This window comes from Lampris incognitus, chromosome 1 (assembly GCF_029633865.1).
Source record: "Lampris incognitus isolate fLamInc1 chromosome 1, fLamInc1.hap2, whole genome shotgun sequence".
Classification (NCBI taxonomy): domain Eukaryota; kingdom Metazoa; phylum Chordata; class Actinopteri; order Lampriformes; family Lampridae; genus Lampris; species Lampris incognitus.
Window position 1 is genome coordinate 31,715,862 of NC_079211.1, and position 16,165 is coordinate 31,732,026.

General features: G+C 41.8%; 1 protein-coding gene and 1 long non-coding RNA gene across 8 annotated transcripts in view; both read right to left on the reverse strand.

Moving 5' to 3' along the window:
• Positions 1–8,418, reverse strand: part of ocrl (OCRL inositol polyphosphate-5-phosphatase) — a 29,598-nt gene extending 21,180 nt beyond the window's left edge. For 5 of the 7 annotated variants that reach the window (XM_056299799.1, XM_056299651.1, XM_056299497.1 and 2 more), the window contains exons 1-4: positions 8,260–8,418; positions 6,266–6,448; positions 5,524–5,785; positions 5,088–5,261 (exon numbers count right to left, since the gene is read on the reverse strand). In XM_056299799.1, coding sequence (XP_056155774.1) covers positions 5,088–5,261; positions 5,524–5,785; positions 6,266–6,419 — 590 coding nt within the window. In that variant the 5' untranslated portion in view covers positions 6,420–6,448; positions 8,260–8,418. The remainder of the gene's footprint in view (positions 1–5,087; positions 5,262–5,523; positions 5,786–6,265; positions 6,449–8,259) is intronic. The other 2 variants (XM_056299729.1, XM_056299575.1) reach the window with 1 other exon arrangement.
• Positions 8,419–8,869: 451 nt separating this feature from the next.
• Positions 8,870–16,045, reverse strand: LOC130130295 (uncharacterized). Its single transcript, XR_008812152.1, has 3 exons — positions 15,637–16,045; positions 9,378–9,469; positions 8,870–8,908 (listed from the first exon to the last, which is right to left on the reverse strand). It is a non-coding gene; the product is annotated as an uncharacterized LOC130130295 (long non-coding RNA).
• Between the last annotated feature and the right edge of the window lie 120 nt (positions 16,046–16,165).

The window sequence follows — 16,165 nt, forward strand, 5'->3', positions numbered from 1 at the left end:
GTCTCGAGCAATGTCCCACCCACAGCACTATCTGATTGGTTGCACGCCACGAGTAATAGCCTATCAACACTGAAGGCTACAAAAGAACGCATTTGCAGACTGGAGCAGCTCTGGTGAGCGAGCAGAGCTGTGTTTTGAAGGTAAAGCAGCAGATACTGCCAAAGTTGCAAAAACACCACAATCTTATGATTCATTACTATGACGAAAAGCATACCCAGCATGCCCAGTTTCACCACCGAAAATGTCCAAATAATGCACTTTTTTGCTGTTATACAGTTAACAGCTATGCGGTTAACTATAACAAGATAATAGTGTTTATGTAGCGATCTTTGAGTAACATTGGTGCCAGTGCAACTGGAGCTTATTTTAGCTACCATATGTCAAATGTAACATTACTCACCCATATGAGTTGGTGTTTTTACATGTTACTAATGCAGTGCCCATTCATCCAAACAACTTCACACTCAATACTTGAAGGAATACGGGTGTTATCCCCCCTCCGTCCCACCGTCACACGCGATACTACCTTGGGTCCTCAGCAATAGACCCACCAAGAGTGAAATCGATCAGACGAACGGTTGTTAACAAAATCGCATCCCTTATAATACGGGATCGTCCTGAACTGGAAAATAAAATGCTGTGTCCCGTATTGAACCAATAAGGGACGCGATTTCTCCCGTATTTCCGTACACATCGTTTCATATATACACTAGGTCTTCCAAGTGCCAAAAATAACCTGACATCAAGTAAGATCAAACCAGTTATAGAAGCAAAGTTGATTAGTTTAATTTTAGTGGTGAGCTACAAGCTCTCGAGCTGTGTGAGATTGCACATCAGTGTCATGCCGTCATCTTTGCCATTAGGCCTACTCACTGGTTGCCTTGTACAGTTAGAAATAGTACCCTCGGTTGCTTGCAGCTACTGATGGTTTCATTTGTTTGGAATGGACACAATATTATGTTTGTGATGTTTCAGTCTTATTTTTGTCAAATCAATCAGTAAAACAAATCCAAAGTACACTGCAAATATTTTTGTTACACTTGTAATTCGGCGTTTTTCTTATTTTGTCTTTCAAAAAAGCACTTCAAACCGTGTGTATCGGCGTACTGGATTCCCAAAAAATCATTACATTACCAGGAGAGAGAATGTAGGACTTGTAAGGGGGGTGGGGAGCCTAGGGGGTGTCCCTTATTTCTCCACATAGAAGGGGCAACCCTAGGACAGACATACATACAGACATATACATTGATGAGCAAAAACATTATGACCGCTCACAGGTGAACCGAATAATGTTGATCATCTCCAAAAAAGGGCACATGTCAAGGTCTGGGTAGATTAGATGGTAAGCGAACAATCAGTTCTCGTAGTCAATGTGTTGGATGCAGGAGAAATTGGCAGGAGTAAAGACCTGAATGACTTTGACAAGAGCCAACTGTTATGGTCAGATGACTAGGTCAGAGCATCTCTGAAACTGCAGGGCTTGTGGGGTGCTCCCAGACAGCAGTGGTGAGTACCTAACCACTACTGGTCTGAGGAGGGACAAACCACAAACCGGCGACAGGGTGTTGGGCGCCCAAGGCTCATTGATATGCCAGGGCAATGAAGGCTATCCTGTCTGGTGTGAACCAACAGAAAGTCTACTGTGACACAAGTCACAGAAAATTTTAATGGTGATTACAGGAGGAATGTGTCACAACACACAGTGCATGGCAACCTGCTGCGTATTGGGGCTGCGTAGCAGCTGCAGACTAGTCAGAGTGCCCATGATGACCCCTGTCCATCATTGAAAGCACCTACATTGGTCACGCAAGTGTCAGAGCTGGACCTTGGAGCAGTGGAATAAGGTCGCCTGGTCCCATGAGTCCAGTTTTCTTTTAGATTACGTGGGTGGCTGTGTACGTGTGCACTGTTTACCTGGGGAAGCGATGGCACCAGGACGCACTGCGGGAAAATGACAAACCGGGGGAGGGGGTGTGATGTTCTGGGTAATATTCTGCTTAGAAACCCTGGGTCTGGCCATTCATGTGGACGTCAATTTGACATGTGCCAACTACCTAAACGTCGTTGCAGACCAGGTACATCCCCTTCATGGCGACTGTATTTCCTGATGGCAGTGGCCTCGTTCAGCAGGATAATGCGCCCTGCCACACTGCACATACTGTTCAGGAATGGCTTGAGGAACATGATGTAGTGTTCAAGGTGTTGCCCTACCCTCCAAATTCTCCAGATCTCAATTTGATTGAGCATCTAGGGGATGTGCTGGACTGACAAGTCCGATCCACTGCGGTTCCACCTCGCAACTTACAGGACTTGACGGATCTGCTGCTAATTTTTCGGTGCCAGACACCACAGGAAAACTTCAGGGTTCTTATAGAGTCCATGCCTTGGAGGGTCTGCGCGGTTTTGGCAGCAAACAGAGGACCAACAGCATATAAAGCAGGTGGTCATAATGTTTTGGCTCATCGGTGTACACAGACACAAACTCCTTCCATTTTAGTCAGATAGGTAGCTGATGGTCATAATAACGTCTCGTTGAGCTAACTTGAATGTGATAGTGAACGTCAACAAGTTCATTTGTTAGCAAATATTGATAGGCTACAACATTATTTCTTGCTGCTGGGAGCGCCCAGCACTTTTTTTTTTTAATAACTTATTTCTAATTTTTCCCTTTTTCTCCCAATTTAGTGGCCAATCGCTCCCTATTCTAGTTCAAACACCCACCTTCGTACTGTATGCATTCGCCAACTGCATCTCTCTGGCTGGCAGTCTCGAAGGAGACGCCTCGCCACCTCCGTGACAAGGTGAATCCAGACCAAACCACTGCTTTGTCCGACACACACAGAGACGCATTCATGTGACGAACACAAGCCAACTCCGCCCCCCTCCCGAAGACAGCATTGCCAATTATTGCTGCTTTATTGAATCCGGCCATAGTCAGATCTGGTGAGACCAAGGCGCAAACCCCAGTCCCCAGTGGGCGACTGCATCAACACAAAGCCGATGCTTAGACCGCTACACCACCGCGGACCCCTCCCAGCACTTTTTAAAGATAATGTTTTAATGTTCTCTTTTAATTAAACATATGCTTAAAGGAATTTCAACAACGTTTTGTGTTGGACTTTGTGTTATTCTAAAGTTTGACACCAAGATTTTCATTTTTACTGAAAATGTAATATCGATTCCAAATATTGGTTATGAGTCCCCTTGATTACTAATAATCGGTATCGGCCCTGAAAAAAAACATATCAGTCGACCCTACCCCACACATCCGCAAACTCTTAATCATTTTTAACAGCAACCTCTCCTTTGACAAATCAATCAAATCACCAGAAATGCTTTTCCACCTAACAAACATAACTCGTCTCCACCCATCATTATCCTTCTCGACTGCCAAAACTTTGAGCCATGCCTTCATCACATCCAGAATTGACTACTGCAACAGCATTCTCTACGGCTCATTGTCCAAAGCCCTAAACAAACTCCAGTACATCCAGAACTCTGCTGCTCGCCTGCTCACCCACTCATGCTCCCATGACCAAATTACTCCTGTCCTCCAGCACCTCCACTTGCCCCGTTACACAATGGATCCAATTTAAAGTCCTTCTCCTCAGTCAAAGAGCCCTCCATAAGCAGGCCCCTCCTACCTCACTGACCTGCTCTACTACCATACTTCTTCTCGTAGCCTTCGCTTCTCCGATGTCAGCCTCCTGTCTCTGCCATACAGGACCAAGCACCGGACCTGGGGTGACAGAGCCTTCTCTATAACTGCCTCCTCCCTCTGGAACTCTCTCCCCAAACTGTTCAGAGACTGCACCAAGCTGTCCATGTTCAAATAATTAATCAAAACTCACCTTTTCAGAATTGCTTTTAACGTGTGATTAAGGTTAAGGTGTTATGTGGTTTTGGTATTGTTTTTATGTTTATTTTAACTTATGTAAAGCGTCTTTGAGTGCCTTGAAAAGAGCTCTATAAAGAGAATGTATTATTATTGTCATTATTTTTTTATTATTATTACAGTATTTACAAAAGCACTATTTGTCAATATTTTTTTTTAACGAATTTCTGATTTTTCCCCTTTTCTCCCAATTTAGTGGCCAATCGATCTCTATTTTAATTCAAACACCCACCCTCGTACTACATGCGTTCACCAACTGCATCTCTCCGGCCGGCAGTCTTGAAGGAGACGCCTCGCCACTTTCGTGACAAGGCGAATCCAGGCCGAACCACTGCTTTTTCCGACACACCCAGAGACGCATTCATTTGACGAACACAAGCCGACTCCGCCCCCCTCTCGAAGACAGCGTTGCCAATTATCACTGCTTCATTGAGTCCGGCCGTAGTCGGAACTGACAAGACCAAGGCGCGAACCCCGGTCCCCAGTGGGCAACTGCATCGACACAAAGCCGATGCTTAGACTGCTACACCACCGCGGACTACTACTATTTGTCCATTTTAATGGGTTATATTTGCCCCTGAATGAAGCAAAAAAGAGAAAAGGTTAAATACCTTTAAAACAGTCAAACAGCTCCACAAAAAATAACTGTTCAAGTGAGAACAACAAGCTTTTCAACAGTCTCTAATTATTGTCTTAATTTCTGGCAGGAAACTAAAAACTCAAAATATCACACACAAGTTTTAACTTCAAGCGGACATGTCAATAAAGAAATTATGCCTCAAAGGTATATGCTGAAAACCCTCTCAAAGGCTGAACAAACAGGCAGTGGAGATGCAAAAGTGGTGCTTTGATGGGATGCTCTGGGAAAGTTTTCTGTGGCCCAACTAGATGCACTACCCCATCTAGGCTAAAAGGCAGTTTAGCTTGGTAGCATAGTTGCTATCATTCACTGTTGAAATATCATTTGTTTGCATACAATTAAAATAAGGGTACGCCGCTAGACCCAGTATCGAAAATAATCAACCTGTGCTCATTTTGAAATGGTGGAAATTTTATTTGAAATAATCTTCAATATCATTTCAGTCATTCAGCACTAGCTTCTGGCTTGAATTAAAGAAATAAAATCTGCTCTCTTCCAAGTCAAGTGACAAAATAAAGAAACACAAATTTCTGGAGGCATTCTGTTTCTTACCTGAAGTTCTGGATGTCTACATACTCCTTCTCCTTCTTGCCTAAACGGTGTTTAATGAGGTATTCTCTCTGTCCCGCCTGACTGGAGAACATGGCCTGTCTCATGCTGTTGGTTGTTGGGCTCTCACTCCATGACGGAGGCCTGTCTAGGCGGTCAAATCCCGATCGAAAGCTGCTGGAGTACAAAAGTGAAGTCTTTTTTTTTTTTTTTTTTAAATCATACCAGAATTTTCTTCTTCAGACTTAAAACGTTTTTGTAATCCAAGTCCATTGATCTTTCTCAACTGTCGCTTCACAACCACCACCACCCTCATCACTGACTAACCCGTTTAATTAATCAATATACCATCTAACACTCAGGAAATCAGGAAAACAGTACAGAAACCTTTTATTTCTGATTCCATCAAGCTCAACGTGTCATGGAGAATAAAACTTACTCTTGCTTGGTGGGGGTGATTAAGGAGTTGTCCTTGGCCTGAATGGAGGAGGCTCTCTCTTTAGAAACTGGTGCAGGAGGTAAAGGATTGGAGGGAGTGTAGGAACCTTTACGAGGAGGAAGTGGCGGGATGGGTGGAGGTTCCCTTGATGCAACCATGCGATTCTGCTGGTTCTTTTTCTCCTCCACTTTGAGGGAGTGGTTGAAGTTGTCTTCAAAGCCAAAGTCTGAGGCCAGTGACTGAGCTATGTCTTGTCTGTCTGCTAAAGAATTACAAACTGAAATTCAGACAAGTGGCTCCCTGTTATTTTCTGAGTATACATGAACCCAAGCTCATTTAAGTTTATAGAAAGCCATTTTGCATCAGAAAGAGGTTGATTAACATTCATATTTCTGATTCAAACAGTAAAATCAAAACAGAATACACTAACCACAATCATAAAATAACACTTTACAATCTGGATGAAAAAACAAGAAAAAACACCAACATCCACATTGTCTCTGTTTTTTCCTATCCTAAATCACACTTATTAAGCAAATGACTAGTTTCAAAAATTGCTACCTGAGATTTGTCCATGTTTCAAAAGCAGATTATTCTACTGCCAGGAACATTAAGTTTTCAAAGCCTAACCTTTCATTTGAAACAAGAAACGTATTTTAAAGTAAACTAAAACTAAAACAGTAAACTAGATTATTTAAACCTGTGCCCATCTGTAACAATGTGCAGTATGCAGTGTGTCTACCTGTGCCAGTCTGGTTAGTACTGTTGTTGAGACTGGAAGGCATTGCGTTGGTAGATTTGGGTTGATTGGCTCCAGACAGCATAGCAACCTTGTTTGCTCTTTGTGGTGGGATGGGGACAGGCCCCCTGCTTGGAACTGGTGTGAAGGGCTCCATCCCTCTGGGCTTCACAGGTTTTGACTCAACTGAGAAAATGAAATAAAACACTGTCAAAGCAGCAGTACAAAAACCATCCATTCTTGTGACAGCAAGGGGAAGACTATTTGATACATACAGCAGAGGTGAAACAAATATTCCTGTAACAATGCTTTTGTTTGTGTCTGTCAAGGAAAGACAAAAACTAGAGAAAAAAATACGACTAAAATAAATGAAGAATCTTACAGTCCTCCTAGCGGGCATTTATTGTCATACCTCAGATGACTCCTCCCCCACTTCATTAGCACTGTCCCTGCATTTAGATAAAAGGATTCGCTTGACGTAAAACATTTTTTCCCCGATGTATCAATTATTAACTTCAACAGGTTTCATTCACACTTGAGGCAGCTACAAGGTGGCAGTGCATTAGAAATGATGATCTGTAAATACTTTATCTTTAATTACAAAACTGCTTCACATGAGCAATATTGCTGTAAGTAGGTCTAAGTGCAAAGCCCCACTCAAGACCGCTAGCAGCTATTGTAGATACAAAAGCTCCTTACACCCCACGCAACCAAAGTGATGAACAAACTGACTAACAGACTGATCAACTGACTGCACTCTTAATAGAAAGGCAAAAAAATAATCAATCCATTCATAAAGCTGCTATGCCATGGGAAACGATCATCTTCATTGACCTTGCTGATACAGTAAAACAATTTGACAGAGGTTGAGGCAACACCTGGCATAACAACATTATTCTGATGTAGAGGATTCATGGAATGGAAATTAACAAATAGCTTGCTGATAAAGGGTCTGAAGAGGGTATAGTGTTAATGTTTTTCTAATAAGCAGTAAACCCATTACAACAAGCTTCCTAACTAGAAATAAATGTGAAACTGAACAGATGGTTCTGACACTGCAGTGGTACACAGCTCATTCCCATAAGATCATCAGCCCCCTTTAAAAATCCTTTTCATACGTCACTTCTGGGTTCAAATATCATTGTTCAATCAAAGCCTGGACTTAAGACAGTGTTTCTAATTGCCCTTAATGGAGGTTCTCATTTTGGCATCTAGCATAAACATTAACACTGGTGATGCCTCCCCACATACTCTAGCTCTTGTTCTCAAAAAGTATCACATTAATAATTTGCTGTGATGGTGCGACAGTGTCAGGGAAAGTTTTGCATTTTTTCAGACAATCCATAATAACCACAGCTTAAAAAAAAGGAAAATTAGTTCAAAATACAGAAGACTCCCTCAAGTCATCCCCTCTCACCCTGAAGCGTATCACTATTTTACTCACTGGGTATTCTCAAAAAAAAGAAATACAAATAAAATATAGCACCTTTACCCCCTCAGTTGTTATTTTCATTCTCCCCTGGTCTTTCTTTTCACATGATTACTCTATGTAATAGTCAAAGCACAATGGTTGTGACTCCTAATGCACTTTCATACTGGTAGACAATGAGCATGATGTAATGCATGGTGTTGATGTAATGCATTTTGGTGATCAAGGCAATTAAACTTATTCTACAGTTGCACTCATTTGAAGCATTTTTGGATTAGCGCATTACTTAAATGCCCAAAAAGTAAAAATAAAAATGCAGAAAGAGAACAATATCACGAGTTAAAGTATGTATTGGTTAAGTTCACTAGTGACCATCACCTTCAGAATTAGGATTTGACCTCAAAGAAACTAAGAAAAGGGTCCCTTTCCAGCAGGGTGTGGGTGTGTGAGAAAAATACAGGAAATCAATGAGCAATGTAATTCACCTTGAGTGAATAAATGTTAGATGAGTAATTAAATAATTAATGCACCAGGTGTGTTAGATCTGTGACGGACAGTGGAACTCCACCTTGCTGCTTGGTCTTCTTCAGCTGGGAAAAGAACGTGTGAGTGCGACCATCATCCTTAAGTTCCAACAGCAGCTCTGGTACTCTCTCCCCTCGGACACGTATCTTAACACAGGCTTAAGAGACAATGCGCACGCACGCACGCACGCGCGCACGCACGCGCGCACACGCACACACACACACACACACACACACACACACACACACACAGAGTTGGATGCCTTCATGTCTGCCATAGTCTTTGCAGACACATTAAAAATGCAGACTGCCTTTCGGATACAAAGAAAAGTGATTTAACACAGAACCAACTCAGCATACTTTCAGATTGCCTTAGCAACTCATGACCAGCTATTGCTGCTAAATAAAGAGGTAGGTATTTGGCTTAAAGCATGCTCTAAAAATGTCAGTTGCTTAGATAGGACCTCTGTTACAATGAATGCCATGTTTTAGCTTTGTTTTGTTGCCACAATAGCAGCCTGAAACTTTAGTCTTGCTTGCAAGGATGGGAGAAATATATTTGTTGTGGTTTAAACTTGGATCTCTGTTTAAAAAAAATAACCAGACGAAAACCCAATCAAACCTGAAACAGGAGATAAAGTGATAAGGACTTACTATCTACAGGAACGTCAATAAGAAGAGCCTCTTCAGCCTCTGAAATAAAACAGCAGAAAGGGACAGAAAATAAAAGCATGGCCATCGAGTTCAAAGATATCTAGTAGACCAATGGTGTAGTAACAGGTTCCAATAGGCTCTTGTTATTACATGTTAATGTTTAAACTTGGCAGCAGAGAACAAAGGAAATAGCCCCAGACTTCTACTTCTGCACCACTGTGGCATGATCTTCAGCAAACAGTGCTACTACCATTCCTTAGAGATGAGGAATCTGAAGTCTAATGCCCATAGGCCATGGCAAAGCAGTGCGCTATTCTCTATAAACAAATATGTCTGTGTGACAGGAATCACAAATACTTTACATAAGGCTGCAACATTCCATGTCTAAAAATGAAACACTTTCAGCAGTATCTGCACAGATTTAAAATAAAATCCTAGTCATTTGGTGACTCCGAAGTAGAGCAGTAAAAACAATGACATTAAAATTTTGAAAAAGGCATGTACTCACCTCGCACTATCTGGAAATTACTATTGATGGGTATAGACAACTGAGGTACTGGAGTAGACACAACAGCATCAGGGGTGGCCAAAACGCCCAATCTAAATGAGAAGAAAACAAATGCCCATTTCATATTATAAGCTATATACTTAATATCAGTATTTATGCCACCATAGTATGATTTAGGTTGGTGAATACATTTGTCTGCAACATAAAGCTAATGAAGAAGCAAGAACAGTAATTTCACAGCGTAAAAATCAAATAACAGCCCATCTCATGCATTAACTAGAAGAGTGCACTCAGTAGAGCGCAGATCTCCACCAGGCGTATCGCCTCTTCTCTGGTGCTCAGACTTGGCAACAAACCAGCTGAGGAGTTAGAACTCAATTGTTGCATAAAACACGTTTTGCAAAGGTTTTGAATCACTGCAACCATGAGAGGTCCTTGATCATACAGTAATAACTGTGCACAAAAATTATTAGGCTGGGGCGTCCAGGTGGCGTGGTGGTCTATTCCATTGCCTACCAACACGGGGATCATCAGTTCAAATCCCCATGTTGCCTCCAGTTTGGTCGGGCGTCCCTACAGACACAATTGGCCTTGTCTGCGGGTGGGAAGCCGGATGTGGGTGTGTGTCCTGGTCACTGCACTAGCACCTCCTCTGGTAGGTCGGGACGCTTGCTGAGGGGGGAGGGAAAACTGGGGGAATAGTGTGATCCTCCTACACACTACGTCCCCCTGGCGAAACCCCTAACTGTCAGGTTAAAAGAAGCGACTGGTGACTCCACATGTATCAGAAGAGGTGGTAGTCTGCAGCCCTCCCCGGATCAGCAGAGGGGTGGAGTAGCGACCGGGACAGCTCGGAAGAGTAGGGTAATTCACCCTTCACTAAGCCACGCCCCCGAAACACAGACTGGCCAGTCACAGCGCAGCATAGGACAGGCTCCGACAGAGGTCCAACACTTTCATGGCGGTGCTCCGTTGACTCCGGTGCAAAAGTTTCAGATGTTCTAAATTTTCGAGCTGGTTTTATGGACTTTTAGCTAGTTATGGTTAAACGTTGTGCCTGGGACACTTGTAACAGTGACACTTGTTACCCAGAGAGGTTGGAAGGAGATGTACGTTGTTTTCCCCCTTTCCAAAACCAAAATCAAACCCTGAAAAGTGTAGGCTGTAGATAAAGCTATGTGGACATCCTCAAATCCAGTTGAACCCCTCAAAGATCAACAAGCACAGCTTTGTCTGCGCCAAGGTAAGTAATTACTTTTACTAACCGTAAAATAATGTTAAAGCTTGGCAGACTTAGCAACAGTAACTAAGGGGGTGGGCCTTAGTGAAGGGTCAACTGGCCAAATTCAATTGGGGTGAAAAATGAAAGAAGGAAAAGAAAAGAAAAAAATTATTAGGCTGACAGGCCCAGTAGTATGAGGTTAGCAGCGGACAGATACATGCAAAAACAGACAGAAAAACCAGTGTTTTCCCTGGCATTATAAGACTTTTGTGCAGTGCCCAAGTCGACGGAACGGGAAATATGGGGGGGGGGGTTAATATGCAGCACTCAAGCTAAAATAGCTACCTAATAAAACTTTTTGCCTGTCAGTCTGTGGATGCCAAGCCTCCTAGGTGGACCCTCGCACAAATGCGACCAATATGAACTTGCACTTTCCAAAAAGAAAAGGTTTTGTTATGCGACCATTTGGTCTAACCCTAACCCTATTTTCATATAATAACGCTGGGTAAATCATTTACACTCACGCATGCGCATGACACAGATTGACACAGATCAGATTGATACGGTTGACACAGATTGGGCAGCAAAAAGAATATGCAACACTTCCTGTTTTAACTGCAACCTACAGGAAGTTGTTCCTTTATAACGTTCAATTTTTTTTGGATTATCAAAATTCATTTAATAACTTTTGATCATGTCACTACCCGATCTAAGTTGGGAGAGACTAAATGCTCTTGCTTGGCCTTCATACCAAGTATGCCTTGCGATCCAAAGAAGACGAGCACCCCTGATGCCGTACAAGACATGATGTAATTTCTATAATTTCTTCAAGTTCAGGGCAGGAACGAAGCTGAAGTTAATTTAAGGGGAAAGTTGAGGGAAACAAATAATGATATTTAGCGGCTCATTCTCCATTCTCAGTAGGTAATAAAATACACCTCTGCCAAGTAATGCATCCACACTGTAACTTCATTTCTGGAGATCAATGAAATAAATTTACCAGCACATATTTTGGGCCATTTTTGTTCGACAGTGTGAATTTCATACGTTTAATAATGACCTCATATTAAATAATAGGGGATGCATTACTCGGCAGCAAAAACCAGTTCTGCTGAATAATGCAAGCACCCCTTAACACTCAGTAATGACAACTCAAATCAGTTGATAGAAATAAAATGGTTTTATCAGCACATACTTTATTTGATGGACTTTTATAGAGTGATTTCAAAACTCCACATTCATTTTTCTGCCTTTAAAAACCTCATTTTAGTATAACGATCTGAAAGCCTATGCTAAAAGCACATTAACAAAGCACTCCAAAAAGTTCACCCTAAGAAATATTGAGATTAATCAGTGTAAATTTCAGATGAATCGCATCAAGGAAATATTAATGACTCTAAACGTCCAAAACTTCAGATCATTTATCATCATTAATAAACATGACATAAGTTTATATCATTTTTAAAGAGTAATTTGCCTTAAAAATTGCTTCCGTCAATTTTATAACTGACATTTGTGTTATTATATTTAAAAAAACCATCTGTTAACAGGGAAATAAAAGCCTCTTGTCTACGAGACGGGTCTCTTGAGAGAGCTCCGGCCAGCTAACAGCAGGATCTGAGCACAACTGGTCGGCTGGTCACCAGTTTGTGGAGCTTCTCAATTCCGAAAATGTTTCATTCGCCATCAATTTTTGTAAAACTGCCAATATTCAAAATATATAGTTAATTTCTCGCATCAAAAATTCTCAGAAATGAATTTAATGATGAAATAGCATATGAAAATTGTAAAACTGTTGCTGGCTTGTTTCTCTGCTGGTATGGTGCTCGGTCCTTGGGTATCTTCGGACCGCAAGATATACTGGGTATAGAGGCCCAGCAAAGGGTGTCTCTCCCTGATCCGAGTCAACCGTAGATGTGACTCGTGGAAGTGCATGGTTGACTTAGATCGGTCAGCGATAGAGAGCAGTATTGGTCAAGTGAGCTACAGAATGGATTAAGAGAGGGAGCAAGGATAGCGAGAACAAAGGTTTACGAAGGTTTTGAATCACCACAGCCACAAGAGGTTCTTAATCATACAGTCATAACTGTGCACAAAAATTTTTAGGCTGATAGGTCTGGTAGTTTGGGAGATTAGCCACGGACAAACCCACACACACACAAATACACACACAACCAAATGCATAATCTCCCTCAAGACTATCTACCTGGCGGAGACAACATTTGTGGATGTTTCATGCAAACCATTCAAAGAGTGTTAGAATAAACATTAAGAGGCAACATGTATGTATGTGTTATTAGATTTAGGATGTTTCTCGTTGATTAGTTTGTAATACAATACACCCTCATCTACCAGAACTAATGATAAAGAGAATTTGCTAGAGATGTTCCAAATAAATTTTGATTAAAGTATTCTGCTTAGCTTTAAGTCATTGCATGAACTGACCATTATCAAAATGAACAGCTACAAAATCGCTAGCATGGGTTTATCTAAAACAAGTAATATTTCACTCTCCAACAATGATTGAGCACCAGCCAGGGCTAAAGCGTCAAGTCCTGTACTGCATGACCCCACTTCCCTTCCACTTCACACAAAGTCTGATTACTGTTGATGGGTGGAAAATGATTCAGCCCTGTTTGCCTGAATGTGTCACACAAACTTGAAGTCCAGAAGAGCCAGGGGTGGCCTTTTTCTCTGATCCAGTAGACAACAACATCAATGACTCTGTAATACATCCAGGCCTATCAACAATGTCCAGTGCTATACATTTCAATCATGACATAAATGTAGGAGTAATATTGGCAAAAAAATCAAATGTTTGCCCCTCCATGATCTTTCTACCATAGGGGCCTTGTCCAGTTCGCTGTTCACAATTCTCCTGACAGGAGTTGAACTAAGGCACATGTTGTTTTAACACAGTTAGCCAAGCACAGAGCTTGTGTGCTCATGTGAGTCTCATTACACTCTTTGACAGAGATGGAATCTTGGATAATGGACAGAATGAAGGCTGGCAATGGGGCTAATCACGCTCTCCCTTGCACGGTCCACTGCCTACTACAAGTATAAACTAGGGATGCACTAATACTGGTGTCTGATATTGGGCCAATAGAAGGCTAAAATGGAGTACTGTATTAGAGATTTTACCTAAGACTGAAATCTGATACCAAAAGCCATGAGTAATATGCCATAAATAAAGGCAAAATATCTTGATCGACTGCTTTTTTAGCACATGGAAGCCTGTATTTCTTTGATGGTGGAGAAAAACTGATTCTCTCAATTATTTTGCCCATTGATCTCCACATAAATGCTTTAAATCTGCACTGTTCAGCAAAAATAATGAACCGGAACCAGTATCAGCCAAAGATTCATACTTGGAATCGGCAGTGAAAAAGTGATATTGTTGCATCTCTAGTGCAAATACTAATGGATCAACACACCTACAGCAGTGTAAGTTAAAACCATGGCTTTCACAAAACTAACACCTTGCATGCCCTGGAGCTGCTGAGGTTTAACTTCTCCTCAGGCTTTCAGCATGGGGGTCAGTTGAATCCCTACTTCAGATATTAGGAAAGGGCAGAGGGATGGCATAGTGAGTACACTACCTTATAGTTAGGGGTCTGAGGTTCAAGCATCAGTTGGTAGGCATCCTGCACAAAACATCTACTCCGCTTAAGTGTGTATTTGAGCAACAGTATGTCACTAAAAAAAGTATACCTTGCTCTTGAAAGGTTTTCCATAATAATTTTCGTAATTGATTCTAGCAGTAGTTAGCAGGCAATGTAACAGCATCACTATCTATTTGTCTCCATATTATAACTACACCCAAAGATTCAGCCAACTGAAATCCAACTGACCTTTCTTACATCACCATGGTTCTCATAAGCCCCAGTTGCTAACTAGATCGGAATGAAAGGTGTACATCCATGTATATCCATGATCCCAGTGTATTATTCTAACAGTACCAATTACAGAAACAGCCTTTACACTCGACCAGAACTTTTAACATCTCTATGCGCTCCCTGCCGCATTATAAACATATGCATGACCGGTAAGATTTCACCATATCTATTTACTCTGACCATCTAAGATAAGCAGATGATGAATTTTCAAGTCACCAGGTTGTGGTACTTACATATACTCTCCAGAGCGCTCAATCAGTGACAGTAGTCTGGGTTCCTTCTGGCCAGACCTCAGCTCGTGACCCCTTACAGTGTGAGCATTACAATCAAGGAATCATTATCAGAGAGGATATGAAAGATGCTTGTATAGAATCATAAGCACCGAATTGTCACACTGGCTGGTGAAGCACTGTCAACAAAATCTCGTCTTTAGAGGCAGATCGTAACTGTTAGTTTATGGGACACTGCAAAAAGAGTCAATTAGTAGCTTATTAGTTTGTAAGACACTGCAATAGTAGAATATTTAAGGGTGTCATGCTAAATGAAATTAAAAGGAATTTTAAAACATTAAGTGGCAAGTCTCACGCTAATGGCACATGGAACCGAGGAAGGCGGGTCGTAGAGTACATTATAGCAGTTTACTAGCTCACTGGGAAAAAAACGTATACATCTCATTATGTTGTATTCAACGTAACTTGCATTTTCCCAAGTATTTAACTTACAAGAGACTGCTCTTCATCATGACATTATTAGAAGCAGGGCTACAAAAACTCTGATTTGTAAAAGTAACCAAATATACTAAACTCAAATGTGTAGCGGCGCTAGTAAGATTTTAATTGATTGATTCATTTATGCTATTATTATTTATGCGACTACAAATGGCGTTACCTATGTAAATGCCGGGCAACTAGCTTTGCGCTACGTGCTAACCTAACAATATTTAGTTCACGCTATCTACCGTTAACAAATGCTCGTTACCTGAGCCATAACTCAGCTAACTACGCCAAGTAGAAGCTAACGCTAGCCAACAGAACAAAACAACAAAATACCACGGACGTGGTAAACAGGTAAAAGGAAAGGATATCGCCAAGCACTTCTCGTCGCTTATGCCCAAATTCAAGGTCGACTCCATTCTTACCAATATGAAATAAAGGGTAGTTTATCATTAGCAATTCTGCCGCTGGTGAGTCCAGACGCTGGAGAAAGTTAAATCCCCGCCCCAGTACGCGGCCTTCCGGGGTGACAGCTGTCAAGAGGACGAGCGGCTGCTGATGCTAAACTAGCTGGTTAACTAGCTTGTTGTCCGACGGGGGTCCTCAACGTTCAATAGCGGGGAGAAAAAAAACCCCAAAGTATTCGGTCATTAGTGACCATTTTATTTGACACTTTCACTTTCGCCCTCTCTCCTTTCGTCGTCGGTTTCCTGAAAAAAAAAAAGAAGAAAACAACAACCATCCAGTCCAGCTAGTTTTAGGTAGTTAGCTCCAAGGCTAGCTACATGGCTGAGTTTGCCGAGAGCTTGCTTGCCGGCTGCAGGATTAGAGCGGCACGGCTGACGTTCTACGAATTTGCCCCTCCCTCCTCTTCAACCTCGCTTCTCGTGTTGTTGGGAAACTGGTTGTGCATGTTCTGGATCGGCAGAAAGCCCGAGTGGACGGGGCTTTGCA